General features: G+C 38.5%; 1 protein-coding gene across 1 annotated transcript in view; it reads left to right on the forward strand.

Moving 5' to 3' along the window:
- cdh16 (cadherin 16, KSP-cadherin) overlaps window positions 1-24,605 on the forward strand; it is a 54,212-nt gene that overhangs the window by 5,909 nt on the left and 23,698 nt on the right. The window contains exons 4-11 of the mRNA XM_079810886.1: window positions 6,398-6,532; window positions 7,287-7,416; window positions 10,114-10,272; window positions 12,985-13,181; window positions 20,794-20,919; window positions 22,777-22,927; window positions 23,022-23,234; window positions 23,668-23,744. Coding sequence (XP_079667012.1) covers window positions 6,398-6,532; window positions 7,287-7,416; window positions 10,114-10,272; window positions 12,985-13,181; window positions 20,794-20,919; window positions 22,777-22,927; window positions 23,022-23,234; window positions 23,668-23,744 — 1,188 coding nt within the window. The remainder of the gene's footprint in view (window positions 1-6,397; window positions 6,533-7,286; window positions 7,417-10,113; window positions 10,273-12,984; window positions 13,182-20,793; window positions 20,920-22,776; window positions 22,928-23,021; window positions 23,235-23,667; window positions 23,745-24,605) is intronic.

Raw genomic sequence — 24,605 nt, forward strand, 5'->3', positions numbered from 1 at the left:
CGTTAATGTCGAGCCCAAAGGCACAATATGTAAGATTTTTAGATTAAAATATCCAAAAACCACTTGAACAGTGTTATATATTTTGTTGACTTGTGTACTTACATTATCTCAAATTTTTCCCCAAAAATGTAAATCCAGAGAAATAAGCTATTTTAACCAGGACACGGACCGTGTTCATGCATCGCTTATCAGTGACGTCATACCTGCCTTGCCCTCGATTTCTACTGCATGTTTTTACCATGCCTCAGATTTAAAAAAAAAAAACAATTTTGTCAAGTAGCTAACATAGAATAATCAGATGCAGCTTAATTTTTTTGTAACAGCAATACAGCATTTTCTCAGTCATACACTGTTTTAAAATGAATTGCATGCCATTTAGCAACACAAGCAATCCAGCATTTATTGTTTTTTTGATATTCTATGATATTCTAATATCGATCTAGCTTAATGCAGCCGCAGAGCGAATGCACAGAGTAACGTTATAATATAATTTTTAACGCATTCAAATGTATCCAATATAATAAAACAGCGCTGCTTTACCCCACATATGCTTGACCAGAAGAAATGGAAGCGGCGACTGTGACATAATAAAAGTTCCGCTGCTGTCGAGCCTAGGGGTGCACCGATCCGATATTAGGATCGGATATCGGCCGCGATACTGACAAAATAGCTGGATCGGGGATCGGAAAAATGAACAGATCCACAAGCCGATCCAGGTGTTTTTTTCCGTCGCAGCAGAACCTACGTCATTCGTCAGCTTCACGTGTGTCGCATGCTAGAAGGGAGCGAGCCAGAGAGTCGGCTGTGTGGAGGAGATATTTCACGCTTGCCACGCCAACTAGTTTGTCGCTGTTTTGAGGGTATTACTGCAAAGTCAGAGTCTTTCCTGCATTGACATTTTTTTGACGGCCAAAGCCTAATTTGATGAGTTATTGTGATTTACGAGTGATGTAGAACAGATGCTGCGCTTGTGACTGAGTGACAGAGAGACCGATCTGAGAGCTCCTCCCCCGCGCGCGCTCTCTGGGTCTTCAAAATAATCAGTGTTCGCTCTCATATTTCACATATTAATCCAAATCAAAAGCTCGGAAGACCGAAACCATGTTGCACGTGACACATTCGGACAATTTTGTCCTTGAATTATCACTGGGTGTGAATTGCGCTCAAAAAACATTGACTCTTCTCTGACCAGCTGACATAAAGCATACTTTCAATAAGCGGGAGACAAATTATATCCAGTTATGAAGTGTTTTCTGTGTGTTGACATCTTTCGCGATGTTCTAACAGACGGGATTCGCACACAACGCGTCTGCTAATGTCCGATTCGTGACCTAATGACTCCTTTGAACCGAATCATTTTAACGACTGGCCAGAACAACTGATCTGTCCGACACTGAACTCACGAATCAGTTTATTAATTTACTCAGAACGCAACTGAAATGAGAACACAAGTGTGCTTACCCAATTTAGCAAGAGTGGGTAGTAAGAATTATTTTTAATTATCAACAGTATTTCATCTTATTTCTGTTGACAATGTGTAGTAAAATAAATAGGCCTAGCCTACAATCATTTAATCTGGAGTGAGGTGAAACCAGAACAAAGTTGTTATTTGCTAGCTGAAAATTTTTGTTAAATTGCATATGGCAGAAAATTAGACTATTTGTTAATTTGTAATGCTACTTTTTAATATTGATATGATTATATACCAAAACAATTATCTGTAGTGTAAAAAATTTTTGGTAACTGTCAGATTACTATTGTATGTTTGACCAATACACTGTTTTTTGTTTCCACTGCTACATTTTATTTATTTAAAGAAGTTAGATTACATTCTATTTTAGATTTGAATGCACAATTGTTTTTTAAATAAATAAGAATTCAACACCTTACATACATCTGTTATTTTGTCTTAGTTATGTTTAGTTAGTAAAGTCTGGTGCCTTTAGTCTCTTCAAGGAAGGTATAAGGTGGAAGATATACAGTTTATTATTAATTCAACAATATATCGGATCGGTATCGGGTATCGACAGATACACAAAGCCCAGGCATCGGTATCGGTATCGGGACTGAAAAAGTCGGATCGGTGCACCCCTAGTCGAGCCATGTGTCGCGCTCGTCTCTCATTAGCAATCATTTCAGCGACCTCGTTCAGCTCCCACAGCACTCGTTCCTGCTTTGCTTCATTCTACAGTAATATTAATAATCTCATCCATGAACATGAGTCCTGTCCTGATTCTTTTCCACCGGCTGAGAGGTGAAGACGACAACTCCCAAAATTCCACACTCAATCTCAGCGTCATCAAGCTACGCCTTTGTTTTGTATACGCGACCTCTAGCAGCGGAAAAAAACGTATTGTGCCTTTAATAATAAAATATTTTAGAGTTAATTTTCATGCAAATCAACATACAATGTCCTGGGGACAGAAAAGTTACCCATTCGGTGGAATGGCTCATATTAACTGTTGTTGTTGCTGTCCGGGTGCTGCACTGCTCTTGCAGTTTTCTGACAATATCACGTTATTAACAACCCAAATTTTATTTCTTTGTCTTTCTCCATGTCTCTTTGACAAATCGATATCGAGATAACCGGTTATACACAGGTTGAAAAAAATCTGTTACAGTCAACATTTTATACCGTGGTAATGATATATAACCTAAGCCAGTGTGTATCTGTGAGCTCTCTGGAGAGTGTCAAAGGTTTCTTTTTACAACATGTTTTTACAGCGGTTAAATTATTTAGCTGTTAATTTATTGAACGCAATGGCCAATCAGAGGTGTTTAAGGTAGAATGCACTCACCGCTTACAGCCAGAGTTTTCGTCCAGTGCTGCTGAATTTCTGCACACTCATGAATCCTTTCATTATAACAAAGGGCCTGTTTACACCTGGTCACTCCATGCGTTTTTACTGATCAGATAGCGATCTGATTTATCAAAACGATTCTATTTACACTTGGTCACATAAATGTGTCTCCGTAAAACAGATATAAATCCGATTTTCAATTCACATGCTATATGCAGATTTAGTGGTGTTCACGTCACCGAAAACAACAGATATGAGCTGCATTTTATTGATCATCATTTCAAAATCCAAGACCAGTAGGATGATCGTGTGTTGAGCATCTGCAACTTTGGGTTTTATTTGCGGTAGTTTGTGCGTTGGCTTGATGAAGAGATACTGAGCTGCTCGTCTCTGGCGATGCGTTCTGCAGTAGCACTGTCATATCTGACTATAACATGTCATATAGCCTATAATACGCTCTCACAAGTTTATTTTTTAGCATTATTGGGAGGAGTATAATTTACATATGTGGTTTCAACAACCAGATTCATTGTTCAGTTTTGACTGGAATGCGGCCCAGACCACCTCCTGAAGTTGTTTTTTTTACAATCGGATAGCTATCCAATCAGTGAAAACGCATGAAGTTACCAGGTGTAAACAGGCCCAACGTGTAGACCAGTGGTCTCCAACCCAAAGCCTCTGCACCTTACTCCCAATTTCTCTCAACATGGGGACAGGTGAGGTGGCAGTCAATAAATGGGAAAACAAAGTAAATTGTGTTACTTATTTGAAAAGGTAACGATATTTTGTTGTAAGTTTAAGGCCCAATCCCATTTCTACCCCTTAGCCCTTCCCTTTCCCCTACTCCTTCCTTTTGCGCTTTCATGTGAAGGGATAGGGGTGTCTCGATTCTCTTTTGGCTGGAGTGGTAAGGGGAAGGGCCAGATAGCCCTTTTTCAGGACCACACTTCGAACGAAGGGGTATGAGGAATTTCGCTGCATACACAGACTACCGTGCTGCAGCTGCTAGAATGCGTGCTGTTGCCACTCGGGATCAATCACTTATGTGTTGCCTGGCTGCCAGTTTCTCTGTAACTTGCTAAACGCTCTATTTGAGTGTTGTAAACACAAATTAATAATACAGTTCAAAGAAATATCTGGTCATTCTTCATAACGCAGTCAATATTTATATCACGTATGTAAACTTCATAACGCCGTAAACGCTTGCGTTACCAAGGCAACAACTGACTCGTTTGTATTCCATTGCAAAGAGCTCCGTTATCGCAGCACCTCAGTAGAAAATGAAACCATATCAGTACCGGCCGGCTCAGATGGAGCGGTTAACAAACAAAGAGAACAGTTTGGCCTGATGGAAAAGCGGCTTCGTCAGTCTTGTATGTTCTGTATCATTCTGTATAGTCTTAGGTAACTCGAAGGCTAATATGTTTTTCAACTGAAAACGAGCACCGTTTTATTAGGTCCAAATACAGCGCAAAACAACGCTGGGAGTGAGTAATTTGTTAAAGTGCTCGCGCCTGATTTCTGTCACGCACTTCACTGCTGTTGAAACAGGATATGATGACGTGTAAAGCTGTAGTGGCGGTGTCCCATTTCTTAGGGGAATATTTTCACCCCTATGCCTTGCCACTCTGTTAGGAGTAGGGGTAGGCGAAGGGGTATAAAATAGAATTGGGATTGGGCCTAAAAGTAATGCGTTACTTTACTTTACTTTTGAAAAAAGTAATCTGATTATGTAACTCACATTACTTGTAATGCGTTAAGAAAGCGAGCCTGTAGTAAATTATAATGAAAGATTTTGCATGTTAATAACTTTGTTAGACATTTAGATTTGATACTATTATAAATAAGTGATAGATTTGAACAATTTTCATCTTTTTGAGTTCAATTGTAGTTACAGTATTTGGGTTGTTCACATTAAACAGAATACAGCAGAACTCCACTGCAGAAATGGGAAAGTGCTAGTAGAAATAGCTGAGCCAGATACTGGCCTGGAGCCTGTGCCCATCGACACATCTGACCAGGTGCAAGAGACTGCAACAAAGCCCTTCCCAGAGGGAATACTTGTGGAATTTGAGGGCATGGACGGAAGCCCTGCCCACACACCCACCTCGAATGAGTTTTCCCTGGCCGTTGGAAATTTATTCGAGGAGGTTAATAACCTTACATCTCCTTTCCCTGCTGGTTCTGCCCAGCTTCAAGTCTCATGCATCTCCTATGTCTCCAGAGTTCCCCATGTCTCCAATGTTTCCTGAGTTTCCAGAGTGCCCGCCCAGCCTCCCTCTCCCACCTCATCTACCTAAGCCTGCCAATTCATCAACCCTTCCTTTGCTGGTTCCTGTCAGTCACTCGGCTTATCCACAGTTGGCCACCTGCAGAGTGGCGGATTCACCTCAGGTTTGCTTCGCTTTGGCATGAGGACTGCCCGTCTCTGCCTCCAGCCACAGAGCCCTGGACTCAGCCTCGGCCCTCCAACCCAACGGCTTTGCCTTGGCTAAATGCTCCCTCAGTTCCACCGTGGCCCATCATCCCACCATCTCCACTAGGCTCCCTCGTCCCCATGTCTCCACCTTAGTCAGACATCACCTTGGCTCCACCGCGGGATTCCTGGCTACCGGTTGCACCTCTGTCCTTCATCCCTTCGGCTCTGCCTTCCCGCCGGCTTCACCATTGTCCTCTGTTACACTGACTCTACTGCAGTCTTACGGACCCCCCCCCTCTGCCTTGGCCCTCCGGACCTGCAGTGTCACCCTGGCTTCGTGTCTCATCGGCTTCTTTTGGGTCTCAAACGCGGCCAGCTCCGCCAAAGGAGAACACACTGCTTGTTCCATCGCCCAGGCCTCCACCATGGCTCCACCATGGCTTCCTCCCTCCTGTGACTCTGCCTTGGAACATCACACTGGCTGTGGCCTGGGTTACCATCTGGCCCCTTCTGCTCCTGCCTCCACCCATACTCCAAACACACATGGGCGGTTGTGTTCGCCCTTGTGTGTTTTTATTTCTGTCCTCTTCCAGAGCCCCCATCCTCCCTCCTCAGTTGGACCTAGTACGGCGTGAGGACATGCCTTTTCAGAGCATGGTGTTATGACAGGATTATGTTCTGTTCAGTGTGTTTTAGTTCTGTTTTCCTGTGACCTAGTTTCCCAGTGTCAGTTTAATTCTGCATATATATATATATATATATATATATATATATATATATATATATATATATATATATATATATATATATATATATATATATATATATATATATATATATATATATATATATATATATATACTGGGATATGCATTGGTAATTATTTGAATATAAAACATCAATAATGACCTGTGTTGAATGTATAAACTATTTGAAAAAAAAAAAAATGTTTTTCATGCTGCTAAGACAAGAGGTCACCTACACACTGCAAAGTTTCAGGAGTGACAACCAAGGTGGAATGGGCAGGGTTTGTGTGATTTGAATATGTGATATTATGACTAGATAGCATTTATATTACACTGAAATCTGATCCCCAACTTTCTCGATAACAAGCAGTTTCCCATTATAGATATATGTTTATATGTTTTTATATTTTTACCATATTTTGATTTTACAGTTGCTGGATCTCCCCCTGACCTATTCTGATCTGACTGTGAGTGGTGATGATGAAGGGATTTTTGGGGTGGAGGCAGGCTTCCTGTATGCCCTTAAACCTCTGGACAGAGAGAAGCAGCCATCCTACTCCTTGCAGGTGACAAATCATAAAGGAAATGTCCTTTTTCTCAAAAATCATTCAACAAGTAATGTTCCTTTGTCTTCAACCTATCAATCTAAAAATGGCATTAAATATAGGTTTAAGACATCAGGATACACTTACATATATATCAATTCCATTTCAAGAAGATTTGTTTTTTAACATTTGTTGTTACAGAAGTTCTTTGTAAAATGCATAAGTTACAATCAACCAATCAGCTGTCAGCTGTTAAATTTAAGTGTGCAATTAGATGTGCGCAATTTAAGTGCGCAACTACTCTGTGGCGTAAAAGGTCGCATTAGCAATTCAAAAAACCCTTAAGCAAAACATGGTCAGGTCAAAGTGTCTGAATAATTTTGGTCCCCAATTATTTATCAATTTTACTGATAGTCCACTGTATGAAGAATTTTTGGGAATAATATGTCACAGTTTACTTTATTAATAAATTACTAAATAAATTAAGTAAAGTGTTCTGCTCCCAATAGTAAAAAAATAATACTTTTTTATTTGACTGTAAATTGACTGCATTGACTGCTACACGACTTCTTGACTCCCTAATGTTTGAAACCTACACCACTTGGATAATTTGATACAATTTTAGCATGTAAAAATCCATGTTCAATACATCCGGAGGCAGCCCAAAATAACAAATGCTGACGAAAATTGCTGGCCAATGAAACGTGAAGCATAAAGGTTTGAGCTCTAATAAGACATGCTGCTTGAGTGTTTTGACTTGAGTGCTTTTTCCCAGGTGTCCTTCACAAAGTCCATGCACACTCAGAGCTTTACTGTCGAGGTGTGCGTCATCGATAAGAACGACAACGTGCCGGTGTTCTTGGTAGAGAGCATGAGAGGCAGCGTGCAGCTGGGGCTTCTCAAAGGTGGGTGGGGATTGCTCAGCAGGTCTGCGTTCTCGTCAGAGAACTTCCTCTGCTTGATGCTTTTCCTAATTGCCTTGACTTTTTCTTAAATTCTACAGGCGTGAGATGCTAAATGAGATAAACTGTTAGCCTGAATGTCACACATTTCCTACACCACACCATAAATTAGAGTAGCACAGTTGTGAATTTAGAAAAAGCTTATTGTGCCATAATTGAATGGTAGGTTTTTTTCCCTTTTACTTTGATAAGACGCTTTTTATGTACAGTTGCAAGAAAAAAGTATGTGATCCGCTTGCAGAATCTGTGAAAATGTGAATAATTTTAACTAAATAAGAGAGATCATACAAAATGCATGGGAACAACACACAGCACTGAGAATCAATGGTACATAAACTTTTGAATGGGTCATTTTAATAAATTCAGCAATTTTTTTTTGTCTTGTGGAGATGTGGACTATATGTAAACATACCGGTAACGTATTTTGTATGATCCCTCTTATGTTGTTAAAATTATTCACATTTTCACAGATTCTGCAAGCGGTTCACATACTTTTTCTTGCAACTGTATGTTAGACATGCAGACAAGCTTTTTTAACCCTCTGGTGCTCTTCGTTTAGGGGTTGCATTGGTTGTCTTCCTGGTCATAAGTGACCGTACACCTAAAAATTAAACTTCCTCCACCCCAGTAAAACAAATGCAATTAATTTTTCTTCAATAATATTTTTTCTTTTTAATTTTGTATTTTGAGATGATTTGATGGTACTTTTTAATATTTATGCAATAATTATGGTCTATTTTTGCCATTTTTTTAATTATTGCAGTATTTCAGGTTAAAATAGAGACTAGGCCTTCAAAATATATATTTTTTGAAGGCAGATTAGCGCCCTCTTTTGGAATTATTTAAGAAATCATGCAACCATGTGTGTAATCACTAGAGGTCTCTATGGAGAGGCTTGAGAATTCCCTAGTTCTCTTTTGAACACATTTAATTATTATTATTTATTTTTTTGATGGATTTGAATATATATTTAAAAAATCTCAAAGACTATTTATTATAAAGTTTTAGATTTTTTTTTTGTTTGTTTTTTTGTTAGAAATAGATTTTTTCTGTGAATTTCCCATTCATTTCTTATGGTGGTCATTTTTGACCGAAGAGCACAAGTGGGAGTATTTTTTTACGACCACTTAGCATGCTCGAATCATGCCCTCCTTTTTGGTTTTTAAATACCTAATGCTAGAAAAGTCACCAAGTTTCATCATACTGATGAAGTTGTGATTTTTAAAAATTCAAAATGTGGTTCATAGGTTCAGTTTTTCATATATATATGTGTGTGTGTGTGTGTGTGTGTGCTTGTGTGTGTGTGAGTGGATGTGTCAATATCACACTATTGATGTTTTAGAGTGTCACCCCTTTACTGCTGTGTACTTTTTTTCAGCATCGTGGCTGATTTGTAGATTGTACACACAAATATTTGGAGAATTTTTGTGTTTTTGCCAATTTCCCATTAATTTCCTATGGTCGGTCATTTATGACCGAAGACAATGAATGCTACTTTTTTTTTACGACCAATTAGCATGCTCGAATCATGAACCCAATTTGTTTGTGTGTTTACATACCTAATGCTAGAAAAGTCACCAAGTTTCATATCATTCCGATGAGGCAGTGATTTTTTTAAATGTTCCGATCAGAAATGATCGAAGAGCACCAGAGGGTTAACTGGACATCTTCATCACAGATAATAGATCAAATGTACTTGGTGTTAAAACTTGTGTGTTGAATTTCTTTATTGTTTTCTCAGAAACGCTTGTTAGCTAATAGAAATTAGAGTGAATTACAAGACCAACATGAAGAATGCTTTTTCTCATTAACGTTCAGAGATTACTCATCTCTCTTATTATAAGGACATCAGAAAAGAGAGACTCATGTACGCTGACCTCAGAGGCTTCATGCTGAGGAAGAAAATGAACACACTTGAGAAACAAACGAACAAACTGATTCAACGTTTGTTATCAGTGCAGTGACGTCATCCTCTTGAATACGCATTTGCAATTATTTAATATAGAACATAAATAATGACCTGTTAATATATAAATAATGTCAAATAATGAGAAATAACCTGTGTTGAATGTCAGGCTAGTTGTGAGATTGAAAGCTGTTTCACAATCACTTGATTGCAATCAAACATTAAGAATAGAACAATCAAAGAAATTTGAATGTATTCCGGTTTCAACAAAATTAAGGTCTATACTCAACTGTAATAATGATTTTGACGAGTACGCCATTTAGTAAAAACCTGTGAGAATTATTTTCTGTGGGAATCAACGACTTTGCTTTGAGATGTTGCCATATGGCCAATCCAATTCCTCCCTCTTCTCCATGTCATTTTCGGTCTCCTCTCATAGTTAAAAAAGTGGCCAAAAATATAATTGCGAGAAATAGCTATTTTTTTAATTATGTTCTGTTAATATGCAAATAACCACCATTTGCTCATTAATCTAAATGTGTCAGTTCATGTAGATTGTGATAAATAATGTGATAAATTGTGATAAATAATTATTGTGTGTGTGTGTGTGTGTGTGTGTGTGTGTGTGTGTGTGTGTGTGTGTGTGTGTGTGTGTGTGTGTGTGTGTGTGTGTGTGTGTGTGTGTGTGTGTGTGTGTGTGTGTGTGTGTGTGTGTGTGTGTGTCATTGTCACAGGAATCCCGTTCATGCAGGTGGAAGCGCTGGACCGAGACGACCGAAACACCGCCCACGCGGACCTGCGCTTCAGTCTTCTGGACCAGATACCACGCATCCCTGCCAGCCACATGTTCTCCATCGATTCCATCACCGGAGAAGTGTCTCTTACAGAGGATGGTAATAAACTACTGATGCTTATCTGTGACTAAAATTGAATGATTAGTCTGACTGATATATTTGGTAAAGAATAAGTCAGTGCATGTCCTAATCACAACGTCATTGCATTGACCAATCAAATCTTGAAAAACGAATAATACCTCTTTCCTTGTAAATGTTGGACTAGTCATGCTTTTTTAAGTGTCTTGGTGTAAACTGCATTCCTCATTTGTCACTCCTCTCAGCCCAATTCCACCATGAAATCAGCTAATAACTTTCTCTTTCGCTCAGCCAGTCCAACACGCTCTGCTTATTTCATTGTTAACTCTGCTGTTAACAACATTGCCCCTTGGTTTTTTTTAAACCACTAAATGAAAATGATTTTGAACCAGTGCCAAACCTCACAGAGCCAGGAAATCAAGATGGTTAATTTGAATGAGTCATCAAGACCCCGTGCCTGTCAGGTCAGCTCAGACGATTCTGGTTCAAATGCAACGAGAGCAGCCTGGCATTAGCTCAGAGAGAGAGATGAAAACAGAGGCTTAATACGCTCACAGTTTGTACACTGTGTTTTTATATGGCTGTGCAGACAATAGATGGTTTTGCAATGTTGGTCTTTACTGCTGCATTTGAGTTGCTCCAAGGGTGATAAGCCTTGTGTTAACAATACATTAGATACATTAGATTACTTTGTGGAGTATATTAGATACATTAGATTAGATACAATAGATTACTTTGTGGAGTAATCTAATGTTGTTAGTGTTACTAGTTAGGTTGATTTTGTCGAATTAACAAAACATGTATTTGATTTACAATACTGTCATTTAAACGTTTTGGATAAGTAAGATGTTATATTTAGCAGGAATGCATTAAATTGATTAAAAGTAATAAGTGCCGTTTTTTTCTTTCTATTCAAAGAATCCTGAAAAATAAAATTATTTCCACAAAAATATTAAGCATTGATAATAATAATAATAATAATAATAAATGTTTCTTGAGCACCAAATCAGCATATTCAAATGATTTCTGAAGAATCATGTGACACTGAAGACTGGAGTAATGGCTGCTGAAAATCCAGCTTTGCCATCACAGGGATAAATGACATAATAGAATTTTCAACTGTAATAATATTTCACAATATTACTGTTTTTACTGTAATTTTGATTAAATAAATGCAGCCTTGGTGAGCACGAGAGACTTCATTCAAGAACATTTGAAAATCTTAGAACTTTAGAATGGGAGTGTAAATTAAATTTTAAAGTTTTGCATGGCATGAATATGACAATGGTAATGTATTTGGTCTTGGCAGAATATGTCTGCTACGCTGCTGCTGCTACTGCCAATACATACAGACACACTGCTGTTAGCATACATGCTACTGCAAAAATAGCATATGAAATTACCCGTATCAGTCCAATACAGGTGGAGCTGGGGAAGGTGGAGCATTTCAGAGGAACTCAAAAAAGCGCACTGCAAACTGCTACAGCAAACACTAACCAACTATTTAGATTTGAACAGCAAGCTCATGACATAACTTTGTATTTAATTTAGATGTTACATATAAGATACTTTCACTAAATAGTTTAACTTTTTAGCTGTTGTTGGCAGTGATGGGAATAACGGCGTTACAGATAAACGGCGTTACTAACGGAATTATTTTTTTCAGTAACGAGTAATCAAACGAATTACTGTTCCTCCCGTTACAACGCCGTTAGCGTTACTGAGGGGAAAAAAAGAGGCGTTAGTCGCGTTACTATAATTGAGCTCACTGAAGCGCTTTTCATCCGAACAGGCTCTCTGTCAGTCGGACCTGCAACGTGTGTGTGTGTGTGTGTGTGTGTGTGTGTGTGTGTGTGTGCGTGCGCGCGCACCAGCCATGCGTGTTGGGGGTGGGTGCGGTGGTGCACATAACTGATGATGATTGGTGGGTGGGAGACAAGGTTGAAGTTGATAGGTTGAGTTCACACCTATTTTTTTTCACGGTCTATGGTTCACACACACACACACACACACACACACACACACACACACACACACACCTATGACGCACACGCATATGCACATTCAGCGATGGTCCAACGACTTCAAAGGTAGCTTTCGCAAACTGGAAGTATAAGCGCTACTTTTCCCTCGTTGAATATTTATGTAACGTTCAACTTATGCCCAGGAGGAAAGAGTCTCTCCACGCCGGTGGCAAGTGACTCTGAAGCGCCTCACATCATCATATGCCACAACATTAGTGGCTAAAAACCCAGGTGATAACGTGAGCTCCACTACCAAAGGAAAGTATAGTACTGATAATATATTTACACTATAGTAGGCCTACTGATAATATTTACAATAATGTATTGAATTTGATAGGTGTCTCTCACATTGTCCCACAGCAACATTACAATAGTGTACATTAATGTACAATGTTTTATAATAATAATTTAGTCTATTTAGTGTCCAATTCATTCATTTAACATATCTAATATTGGGGGCATCCAAGTTATTTGACATATTTGAACATTTGGGGAAAAAAAAAAAGTAACGCAGTAATTACTTTCCCTGGTAATTAGTTACTTTTATAATGATGTAACTCAGTTACTAACTCAGTTACTATTTGTAAGAAGTAACTAGTAACTATAACTAATTACTTTTTTAAAGTAACGTGCCCAACACTGGTTGTTGGTGTGATATATTTACATCAGCCTTTTGTGGGATTTTTCTTAAATGTGTCGATCTGTCCAGGTGCCTCAACACTAGATCCAGAGATGTGTGGCCGCTACAAGCTCTCTGTGATGGTGCAGGACATGGCCGGCAAGGCCAATGCTTTCTTCTCGACTGGAACTGTGTTGGTAGAGGTGACTGGGAACGCGTGGGCCTCACCTGATCCTGTGAGATTGCAGGAGAATCTGCCTGGACCATATCCCATCCCAATTTCACAGGTAAGATGAAAGCAAAGGGCTCTAGGTGCACTGGCAGCATGAGATGTGTATATATATATATATCAAAAGGTCATGTCATGATTAAAGTCATGTGCAATTGAGGATATTGATATATATATATATATATATATATATATATATATATATATATATATATATATATATATATATATATATATATATATATATATATATATATATATATATATATATATATATATCCTCAATTGCACATGACTTTCATCATGACATGACCTTTTGCTTTAGACTTAATATTAATCATGATTCACTGCCATCTTAACATACAGTCTCTGTTTCTGAAACACCTGATATCGTGCTATGGGGGCATGTACTTTCAACCTCTTAGCACTTATCTTTAGTTTATTTTACATTTAACTCCACAGGAAATGTAAAATCTAGCTAGACAATTAACATGTAACATCAGAAAATGCTTGAACACAGCCAACAGAGATCAGAGAACAAATGTGCTCTGTGTAGAGGAAAGTATACATAGGTGTGTTTGTTTGCAGAGTAATATTTATTACCATCACAACTTGTTTGTGGGTTTGTGGCAAAAGATCGTCCTCTCACTCTCATGGATGCCTCCTACACACATCAGCACATTTCCACCCACTTCAATTCCTGGATCACAAAAATGCTTTTCTTTCACAACCAGGGCTACCCCAGGGGTACTAAAGTAGCGTGGAAAGATTTTGATGTTTCCTTTTAGCCCTAACATTTTTTATATTTTAGGTTTTTGGATTATCAATTGATTACAAGAAATAGTTGTGATATTTTAAGACAAAGGCAACATATTAAATTACATGTGTGCAAATTGTATTCATTTGTGTGAGCGACATTTGTTGCAGAAGGTATATGCTTTTTTAGGGGCTTTTTTTTTCATTTGGATAAAGGCTGCTGTACTTTTGTTTGGTTCTGTTCTGTTCTGTTCCTGTTTGTCTGTGTTCCCGAGCCTTGTTTGTTTCCATGGTTTCTGATTATGTTACAAACCTGTCTATAGTTCTGTTGAATAGCCTCCTGATTTATTTAAGCCCTTAGTTCTCCTCAGTGCTTTGTCTTGCTTTAACGTTGTTATATGGTTCCTGTTTATTAAAAAGTACTTGATCATTCGTTCATTCTCTCTCTCTCTCTCTCTCTGGTGGATTATCTACACACGTAAGTGTTACAGAACGCAAGATCTAGAATAGATTTTTATTTTTGGTGAAATACAACAATGGACTTACCTGCTGTGCATCTCCTGTTGCTGGAGCAAGGAGTTAGCTCACTTGCGGACCACACAATATTTGAATATTTTTGTCTAGTGCTGGGAATCAATTAAAAAAATTAACTAATTAATTGCATTTTTTCTGTAATTAATCATGATTAATTGCGATAAAAAACATTGGAGTTTTTAATATTTTGATATTGTAATAATTTCAGTTACTCGCCAAATTAATGTAGAAGCAATTTAAAGACAGCATATTTTAAATATTTGTTGCAATGGCATCTTTTTGTGAATGGCCATCACTGATACTAATGTATTTATGAAACATCAATGACATTACATTACAGTGTAAATGAAAGCTACCAATTTCAACATGTATTACTTTTAATTTAAGTGAACTTAAAACAATCTACATAAACCCATTATAATGTTATATTTACCCATGGCCTTCCCTGTCATAGCCTATACAGAAATTTAATAGTTATCAAACACCTTTCTTAACTGCATGAATAATAAATTAAATATATATTAATCATCATTAAAGCTAAAAAATGTTCTGTTCCCGTTGTTCTTTGATTAACATTAATGACGGAGATCATCAGTGCTACTGTCACTTTAAGATCGGCCGCTGCCGAACATGACGCGGATCTGACGCGCTGTCCCACTCATCTCATTTTCTCACAAGTTCATTTAAGACGCTATTTAGCTAATTTAAGACTCCTAATATGAGAATACTTGATAAAACTGGCATTTTGGTAAAATTCTCTGTTTTGTTATTGTTTGTTCAAGAGCAAAAGAGAACTCGATGTGTGCACGAGACTGGCGCGAGTCAGGGTGTCCCTCAATGAGCTGACATATGACCCACACAGATAGGACATTGACATACAGCCTGTTCTCTTTTGTTTTGTCACACAGATGGTTTAAAAGCATTTATATGAATAAGAGAATGATCATATAATGTAACGCTAGGCAAAAATGGACGCTGCGTTAATTGCGTTAAATATTTTTAATGCGTTAAACTAAAAAAATGAATCGCCCGTGTTAATTTGCCCAGCACTATTTTTGTCCAAGGCACGACTACCTGTGAATTGTTCTTAGGGGGATTTTGTTTGCGTTTGTGGAGTGGGTGCTGGTGAACAACTCATCATCCCTATTCCGGAACCAGAGATCAGCCAGCCACCTCTCACACCCTGCACGGAGCATATCGTCGCTGTCCGATGAAAACCACGTATGTCCATTTTGCAGATTTTGAGATTTTTCGACGGATTGAATGTCCAGGTTCATTTCTGTATACAGTATGCTTCACATATCTAAATGGCCAATGAAAAGTTGTGAAATCATGTCATCTGATTTTCACGTATATCCATTTGGTTTCAAAGCTGTCAATCACGCCGCGTATCTCCCGCCCTGTGGAAGCATCTCGCCGGTCTCGTGAAGTTGTTTCATCGAAGCTCAGCACTGGATAGCCGAAAGTACGACATTGAAGCTCTCCACAGTTTAGTTCTAATCTAGTTCTTCACAGATTAGTTTGCTTGCTAGTATGTAAATAAACTCGGTCTCATTGATAAGATTCAGCCTTTTTTTTCTTAGTCAAACTGATCAAATTATAGCCTGTAATGCTACTGTCATGATTGTCACTAGAACATGCCTCACTCATACTGCTATCACCGCTGGCCAGAGGCTGAGAATGTCCAGCACGTATTCCTCTGTTAATATGAAACGTGACTTGGCCATTCTAATTAATGATCGGAAGAACACGTATCGACCACCGTTACTGTAAAATATGCACGTATGTCCATTTAAACTAAATTTTGGTCAAATGTGGATTATATCATTACACTGGCAAGAATATGGTTACATGTAAAGATGCCGTACCAAGTATGACAACGCTATATTCAACTGCTTTTGAAATACAGTGTTTTTTTCACTTCCTGAAAAGTAAGCGTTTTGGACATACGTGAGTTTCATCGGGCAGCGACGATATGATCCATACGATGCAAGAGTGGACACCTGAGCCAACCATTGTGACGGAGCCCAAGCCCAACAGAAATTCTTACCAGGTACAATCCAGCAACATCGCCCGTCACAGTCGATGTGCTCGTGGAATATGAAGGGATGGATTGGAGCCCTGCCCATACTCCTACCGCTGAGAGTGGATTTTTCCTGGCCTCTGTATTTTTGACGAAATGGAAGAGATTTTTTCCTGTTGTCTCCTATCCCCTCTGGTCCCGCTCAGCTCCAAGTGTCCTGCGTCTCCGCTGGTCCTGTCCAGCTCCAAGTCTCTTGCATTTCAGCTGGTCCCGCCCAGCTCCAAGTCTCCTGCATCTCTGATGGTCCCACCCAGCCTCCCTTTCCTGCTGCCTCTAACTAAGACAGCCGGTTCCACTGCCCCACCTCCGCTGGCTCCTGCTTCAGTTCCTTGGCTCCTCCTTTTTCTACTCCACTTTGCTGTGTGGATCTGTCTCTGGTCTTACAGTCTCCAGCTCTGGCTTGACAAGTGGATCCCCTGGCTCTGCCTCGGGTCACCGAAAACATCCCTCCATCTCGGTCTGTCGATTAGTCGGCCCTTTGTTTTCCTCAGTGATTTGTCTTGCATTAACATTGTGTTCCTAAATGTAGTGTTATGGTTCCTGTTTATTAAAGGGGTGGTTGCATGCGATTTCACTTTTTAAACTTTAGTTAGTGTGTAATTTGCTTGAGCATAAACAGTATCTGCAAAGTTACAGCACTGAAAGTTCAATGCAAACGGAGATATAGTCTTTTAAAGTTATGGCAGTTTATTGCCTACAAAAACGGCCGGTTTGGACTACAACAAGATTCTTCCCGGGTTGGTGACATCATAAACCCTTGCTATTAACATAAACACTGCCCCGCGAACACGCAACAAAGTGGGCGAGGCCACGTCGCAGTCATTACGAAAGAGAGAGAGCTGTTGCAGAACTACAAACTACATTTGGCCATCTAACCAATCTAAGACTATTGCGTTTTTCGGCGGGATGGGTTTCATAGAAGCAGGAAGCAAACGAGCCGTTCAAAGGACAGTGGAGACAGCGATGTGGAATAAAGGTAAAATATAAGAAAAATACGGCGTTTAAAAAAAAATAAGTATTAAGACATGTTATACTGCGCCCCATAAACACAACCAAACCTAGAAAAAAACCACGGAACCACCCCTTTAAAAAGTAGTTGATCGTTCTCTCTCTCTACTATTTCAGTCTTTCTATTTCGTAACTTAATATGTAATTTAATAAACTTGGTATTTCTTTGCGATTCTTTGTGAAATTTGCTAGCAATTTCTAAATGAAAATTGTTTCAAAGTTAGGAGGTACAAAAGACAGAAATGGTTGAGACACTGTTCTATATTATAGTATTGGTTTTGATATATGCAATATAATTTTAATAAATAACTTAGCCTTATTAAGTTAATACATTTCTCATATTTTATATTAATACAATAATATGCTATAATATATTATTGCATCGATATTGCATTGACATATTATATTTAAAAGAATTCACATCAAAGAACTCTTGATGTAAGGAAGTCAGATTAAGAACAATAAGACATGTGCTATGTGTGCTGGTTCTGTCTGGAATTTTTTTTCTATTCTTTTTTTTATGGGAAAAGCCTTTTCCCACCCACTCATGTGTGCTGTGATGGGTATGTGGGTGGCTGGAATTACACTGGTTATGAAACAGATTAATGGTCATGAAGGACTCAGAGTCAGAGTGTGTCATGCATTTCTCTCTGTCTCTCATAGCAACACTGCAGTACAGTACTCCTCATTTCATCCTTCTCCATTTTTCTATTTTTAAAATGGCATAGATATAAACCTAAAAAAATGTATCTCAATCCTCTTAACTTCATGTGTTCCTACAAAACACTTTTGGTATTTCAGATAAAGAGCTTTATTTGATCATAATGCTTAGTGGATGACTTGAGCTTAGGATGTCAGCTTTGTTTGTTTGCTCTCACTCAAATCCACCAAGTACAGGGGTGCCACAATTCAGAAGAGCAGCTAAATTCGGCAGCTGTCCATTCTTTATCCCCATTTCATCCACATTTAGCTGATGCCACAATAGTGCAATCAGATTTTTCTCTACACTTTTTGTTCAAATTGACCCTAAATGACAAATGACAGCTCAAAAGTTACAATTTGCTGCTTGTGAATGAGTGTGTATAAGACGAAGCATTTGAAATTGCCACGTTTAAATCTTTTTCAGGCTGAAAAAGTTGACATTGTCCCAGTAAATCTGTGATCTGTGCACTCCATAGTTAATTTTACAAGATGCTGATGTGCTATTATTAAAATTTGTCTTGCATAAACAGTAAATGCTCTACAGATTCTTGGATTTCACTGCGCTGCATTTTAATAAATTTCTAAACATAAGTTCAGGAGAAGCCTGACATTCTGTCCTGTCAGTCATCACATTTGTCTGTGAGGAACCGCCTACTCATCTCCAGTTTAGGGGCTTTATCGCAAAGTTCAAGCCCTTTCCAATTGAATGTTTTAATATTTTGTTGTGAAATTGTTGATCCTTTTGACATTTTGAAATGCTTGAGCTCTTTATGGTTGGGTGGATACTGATTGACTGTCATTGTTTGTGTTGATTAGCTCTGGGAAAAAAAATAGTTCTGAAAGTGATTCCAAAAATATTTTTCCGCTGATGTCGTTGTTACAGTTGTATTCTGAACCGCCGTGTTCTTATAGAATTAGAATGACTATTAAAACTTTAGTTATACAGTAGTTATAGTTATCGTTCTTTGTTTTTATGCTTCTTTTTTGCCTTATTTTATTGGGATTACGACAAATCTCAACACAAAAAAAAATGTGTTTATCGAGATCTCAACTTACTGTAAAAGTTATCTAATTTTTTAACATTTTATAAGCACAATAAATATAAAAAGGTGCATCATGGATGAGCAAATAATCTTTTTACTTTGATTAGAGATTCACTCATGAGTGATGGCGCATTTCCAAATCAGTATACTTAAGGAAGAGGAGGAGGCTACAACTTTATCTTATAGTTACACAATTGTGACTCTAAATGTGGTCAATTTTATAGACCCTTTTCACAGACTGTGTTGATGTGTTTTAAAGGTCATCAATATCGTAAATCCTGCAACGTTTTTTGTATTTAATTTTTTTTTTAATATATGTACATTTATAACACTAATACTTTGTATTTTATTACTTTTGCATCAAATTACAAAAAACAAGTTACCGCTGCTGTGAGAGTGTTTCTAATACAGCGTCTATGGGAGTGATGGTAAAAATTAACATATTTCTCTCTTTTGACTGCCGTTATCAATCTCACTCTATTTTTTCCCTCTTTTTGAAAGTTGTGAAATCCCTATTGTGGCCTTTTTCTTTTGCTATTTGAGCAAATGGGCACACAAAAAAAATATATTAAATGTATTCTCTCATTTACCGCTACAAGATTTAACCCAACTATGACGACCCGGAAATGTGACAAGGGTCTATTGCCAATTAAATGATTTCTGGCTGATCAGAAACATTGTGGGGGGTTTTCTCTCGTGATAACAAGAAAACATAACTGAACGAAAATAATAATGGCCTCTCCCGTATTAACCCGCATCTCCTCAGTGAAACTTGAGCATGGATGGACTGCTAAAGCATCATTCTCCTTATCACAAGAATACGTTTTCAGCATCAAACTGTTAACACTCTCTCTTGTCAATCCACAGCACTAAGCATCAAAGGCATGAACAGACTCGTCCTAAGAGGATTCTATCACGTCTATCAAAAACAGGCCATGGAAACTAAATAGATGACATCACCTTAGTTGGTGCTCACCATTTTTAGAACAGCAGGACGACACTAATCTCTTCAAAGCTCTGCTCCCTTGACGGTTCATAACAGTGTGGGCAGGTCATCTTTAGAGAGGCCCGCTGATGTATACAATGTGCTTGAGTTTGGAGAGCCATCTCCATAACAAACGGCTGGAGAGCGAGGTATTGAGGAGATACACATGTCCCCCTCGCTCTGCCCTCTCTAGGGTCCTCTCCTTCTTCGGAGCGTTTCCACACCCTTTCCAGGACCGTTTGCATCATTTGTGGCAGCGCAGTGGAAAATCCCTCCATTGCAAGGGCAGCTGGTTTGTTTTGGCAGGTGCCGGCCTCACCGCACTTATCAGCGGTGCCTAAACATGCAGGGTTTTCCTCAAACACTGTATCTCATCGTTGTTTAAATCTGATGTCCAAGCCATTTGGATGGTGCCCTCACAGGTGCTTTGTGAACATTGTATAAAAAAGCAGTCTTGGTTTGAAGATTAGCCTTTGGGTATATAGTTTGCCTCAAGTTAACTAATGTCGTCAATAGTATTGATTGATTGTGTTGTGTATTTTGTGTGTGTTTTTTGCAGGTGAAGTGGAGTGGCAGTCCAGTTGAATATAGTCTTGAGGGAGAGTTTCCAGAAATGTTGTTCACTATCAACAGGGAAGGAATCATTTACCTGAATGCACCTCTGGACAGAGAAACACAGGACCAGGTGAAAGACAAACAATTCAGTCATACTTTTATAGATTTACTTCAGTGCTAAATGTGGTAAATCCGGTCTGAATTTCATTAGAACAGAATGAACAGTTTTGCTGTTGATTATTTAAATAATAAGAGAACAAAAGTGAGAACTGTAAAAACTCACTCTGGCGTTCCTCCAACTCCATTTTTAACCCCAATAACATTTATTGCTGATGTTTTTCTGTCCATTTATGTTTCTTTCTTTAAACAAGTAGTCCAGCAGGGATCGAGCATGAGCAAAGTTTTGCACTCAAGTCCGTTTTGAACACAGCTCCAAATCAGTCTCATGCTTGAGGATTATGTGAACTAGTGAATTTATGTGAAGTTATTAAACGTCATTTCTGGAGGAGTACGCCCATCTAATCTTGCAATTGATACCAAGGTATAAAACCAGCAGCTTACCTCTTCCCGGTGCTAGTCCTTGCAGCATCCCTCCTCCTCCCCTGCTCCTCCTTTTTGTACAATTTTGCCTGTTATAGGGGGGCAATCGGAGCTCGGGCAAGCCAAATCTGTTTACCACTTTTTCACTAAGATTATATGGGCACACAAACTCGTGAAACTACCATTAAAAGGATTTAGGATTGATAAGATGTTTTAATGTTTTTGAGAGGAGTTTCTTATGCTCACCAGGGCTGCATTTATTTGTTCAAAAATACAGTAATTGTTCCAAAATATTATTACAATTTATTCCTGTGATGGCAAAGCTGAATTTTCAGCATCATTACTCAAGTCTTCAGTGTCACATGATCCTTCAGAAATCATTCTAATATGCTGACTCGCTGCTCAAAAACCAATTCGTATTATAAATGTTGAAAATTGTTTTAATGTTTTTGTAGAAACATGATGATATTTTTTTCAGGAGTGTTTGATGAATATAAAGTTCAAAAGAACAGCATTTATTTGAAATAGAATTAAAAATGCATTTACTGTATTAACTTTTAATCAATAGAATGCATCCTTGCAGAATAAAACTATTAATTCCTTTTAAAAAATATATTACTAACTTCACACTTTTGAATTGTAGTAGTGTACATAAAGCCATTATCTAATCAGCAAGTTAAGCCCAAAAAGTCCTCATCAGTTCCTCTCAAATGAATTCTTAGGTGAATGAAAAGTCCTAAATAAAGTCCAATTGACCATAGAATAATGAAACTTTCTCAACATTTTCAATCAAGAGCCAAATATCATCAATTCCATGGCATTTCATTACATAAGAGTAGGCCAGCATTGCTACGGTATCCATTTGGAGGTACATATGCCTGTGGAGGTTTTTGCATTCATCCATTCCTTTACATTTAGTCAAACGAAGCTGAAACTTTGTACCTGTCTTCATCAGTAGTACAGGGAAATCCCAATCATTTTTTACTAATCACACAGTGATGTTACAAGACTTCTCTCCTCCAGGTACAGTATGTAACTCACATAGCAACATAAGTCTCATGATGTTGCTGTAAATAGGTCTATGCATGTACCTCTCTAACTAGCCACTTTGATAGAACATCTCTAAATGTATAACTAAGTTCAGTTGCCTGTGAATTTTAGCCAACAGTGTCATAACAGGTATGTGACAGGTGTTTTAGACAGAAATAAACACATTTTGTTCAAATAGCCCGTTCTAATTTTATTTTTAATAAATGTTTATAGTCAATCTGTAGTACATTTGGGATTTAAGTGAGCATGATTTATTTTCGCCATGATGTACTCCAGGCCACAGACTATTACATCAATAGACAGATGACATACAGCTCTGATTTCTTTGCAAATGAGAATTCATAAGAATTATTTAGATTACCACTCCTTTCTATGTTCTTTTTTTGTTCCTTTTTAGTTTCATATTGACATAGTGGTGGAGAGGCCAGATGGCAGAGAGATTGCTAAGCCTGTGGAGCTGAGAGTGATGGTGGGGGACGCCAATGACAATAGACCTACATTCCCACAGATGCAGTACCACACTGTGGTTAAGGAGCTTGCGACTAAAGGTTACACACACATACATGCACAATATAAATGCTAAATCCTATGTAAATACTAAAACAAAGCAAATTAATGAGTGGTATGATCTTATGCTCACAGGTACAGAGATTCTCACAGTCCAAGCTGCAGATAATGACGATCCGAAAACCGATAACGTAAGGATTTTTTATCGGCTGGTGAGCCAGATGCCTGAGACTCCTCGAAATTTGTTCCGTGTGGACCGGGACTCGGGAGTGATCACAGTGCAGGCGGACAGCATGGAGGGCACTGCTCCACAGTACACACTCACCATCACAGCAGAGGACGCTAAAGGTCGACACATTCCCAACACTGATCAATGCAAAACTAGTCTAGTTAGAATGGCACCACGTAATTAAACAAGTGTCATTTTGTGCAATTTTCTCTGATTGGTTTGCATGATTAGAGACACCTTTTTTTCAGATTTCACATTGTGACGCTCAAACATAATTTCCTATAACACCTGAGGTAATTAGCGTAGTTATGCAGCACGGTTTTATTCACTTTATGGACCCGACTGATGGCTCCCAAAATGTCACTTCTTTCCACATACATAGTATTAGTCCGTCAGCTAGCATAAATAATATGCCATGTAGAATCTGATATGCTGTCAGACAGCAACATGAGATCTTGCAAGACTTTTTCTGACCTTTGATATTAATGGCAGTCACCAATACTGTGATATTGTTATAAATAGATAATTCATGTTTTCTGACTTGTTCCTCAGGGCTGAACAGCTCATGCACTGTCATAGTCAAAGTTCTGGATGAAAATAACAACCCACCTATCTTCTCCCATCATGAGGTAAGGGCTGTGCACTTTGGGTACTACTATGTCTCCTTTATATATTATTTTTAGTTTTGTGAATTACATAAATTCTCTTTTGGACACTTGATGTTGTTGATGTCAGCTTCTCTCTCTCTCTCTCTCTCTCTCTCTCTCTCTCTCTCTCTCTCTCTCTGTGTGTGTGAGAGAGAGAGAGAGAGAGAGAGAGAGAGAGAGAGAGAGAGAGAGAGTGTGTGTGTACTAGACCTGTGTTCTAGAAAATGTGATTTACAGAGACAGATGAGATGAAGAGCTTTCAGGGGGAATCCATGCTTTAATCTTGGGCTTATGGACATGTAATAATTTAGCTGTGCGTGTTTCTTTTTTTAGTTTTGAGCACTGCAAATGGACAGTGTTCATAGCCATAATTGGATGACACCAATTAGGACCGTTTATTCACATTAATTCTGCATTTCACCAGTAATCAAGCGTAGCATTAGTTCTGACAGGTCACGTCAGTCAAGCTCACATCAGCTGACTGTCAGCTGATCTACGTCTACCTATAGGAATACGGTGTCTATCACAGCATATATATATACACTCACCTAAAGGATTATTAGGAACACCATACTAATACTGTGTTTGACCCCCTTTCGCCTTCAGAACTGCCTTAATTCTACGTGGCATTGATTCAACAAGGTGCTGAAAGCATTCTTTAGAAATGTTGGCCCATATTGATTGGATAGCATCTTGCAATTGATGGAAATATTTGGGATGCACATCCAGGGCATGAAGCTCCCGTTCCACCACATCCCAAAGATGCTCTATTGGGTTGAGATCTGGTGACTGTGGGGGCCATTTTAGTACAGTGAACTCATTGTCATGTTCAAGAAACCAATT

Source organism: Gobio gobio (assembly GCF_949357685.1).
Source record: "Gobio gobio genome assembly, chromosome: 2".
NCBI lineage: Eukaryota > Metazoa > Chordata > Actinopteri > Cypriniformes > Gobionidae > Gobio > Gobio gobio.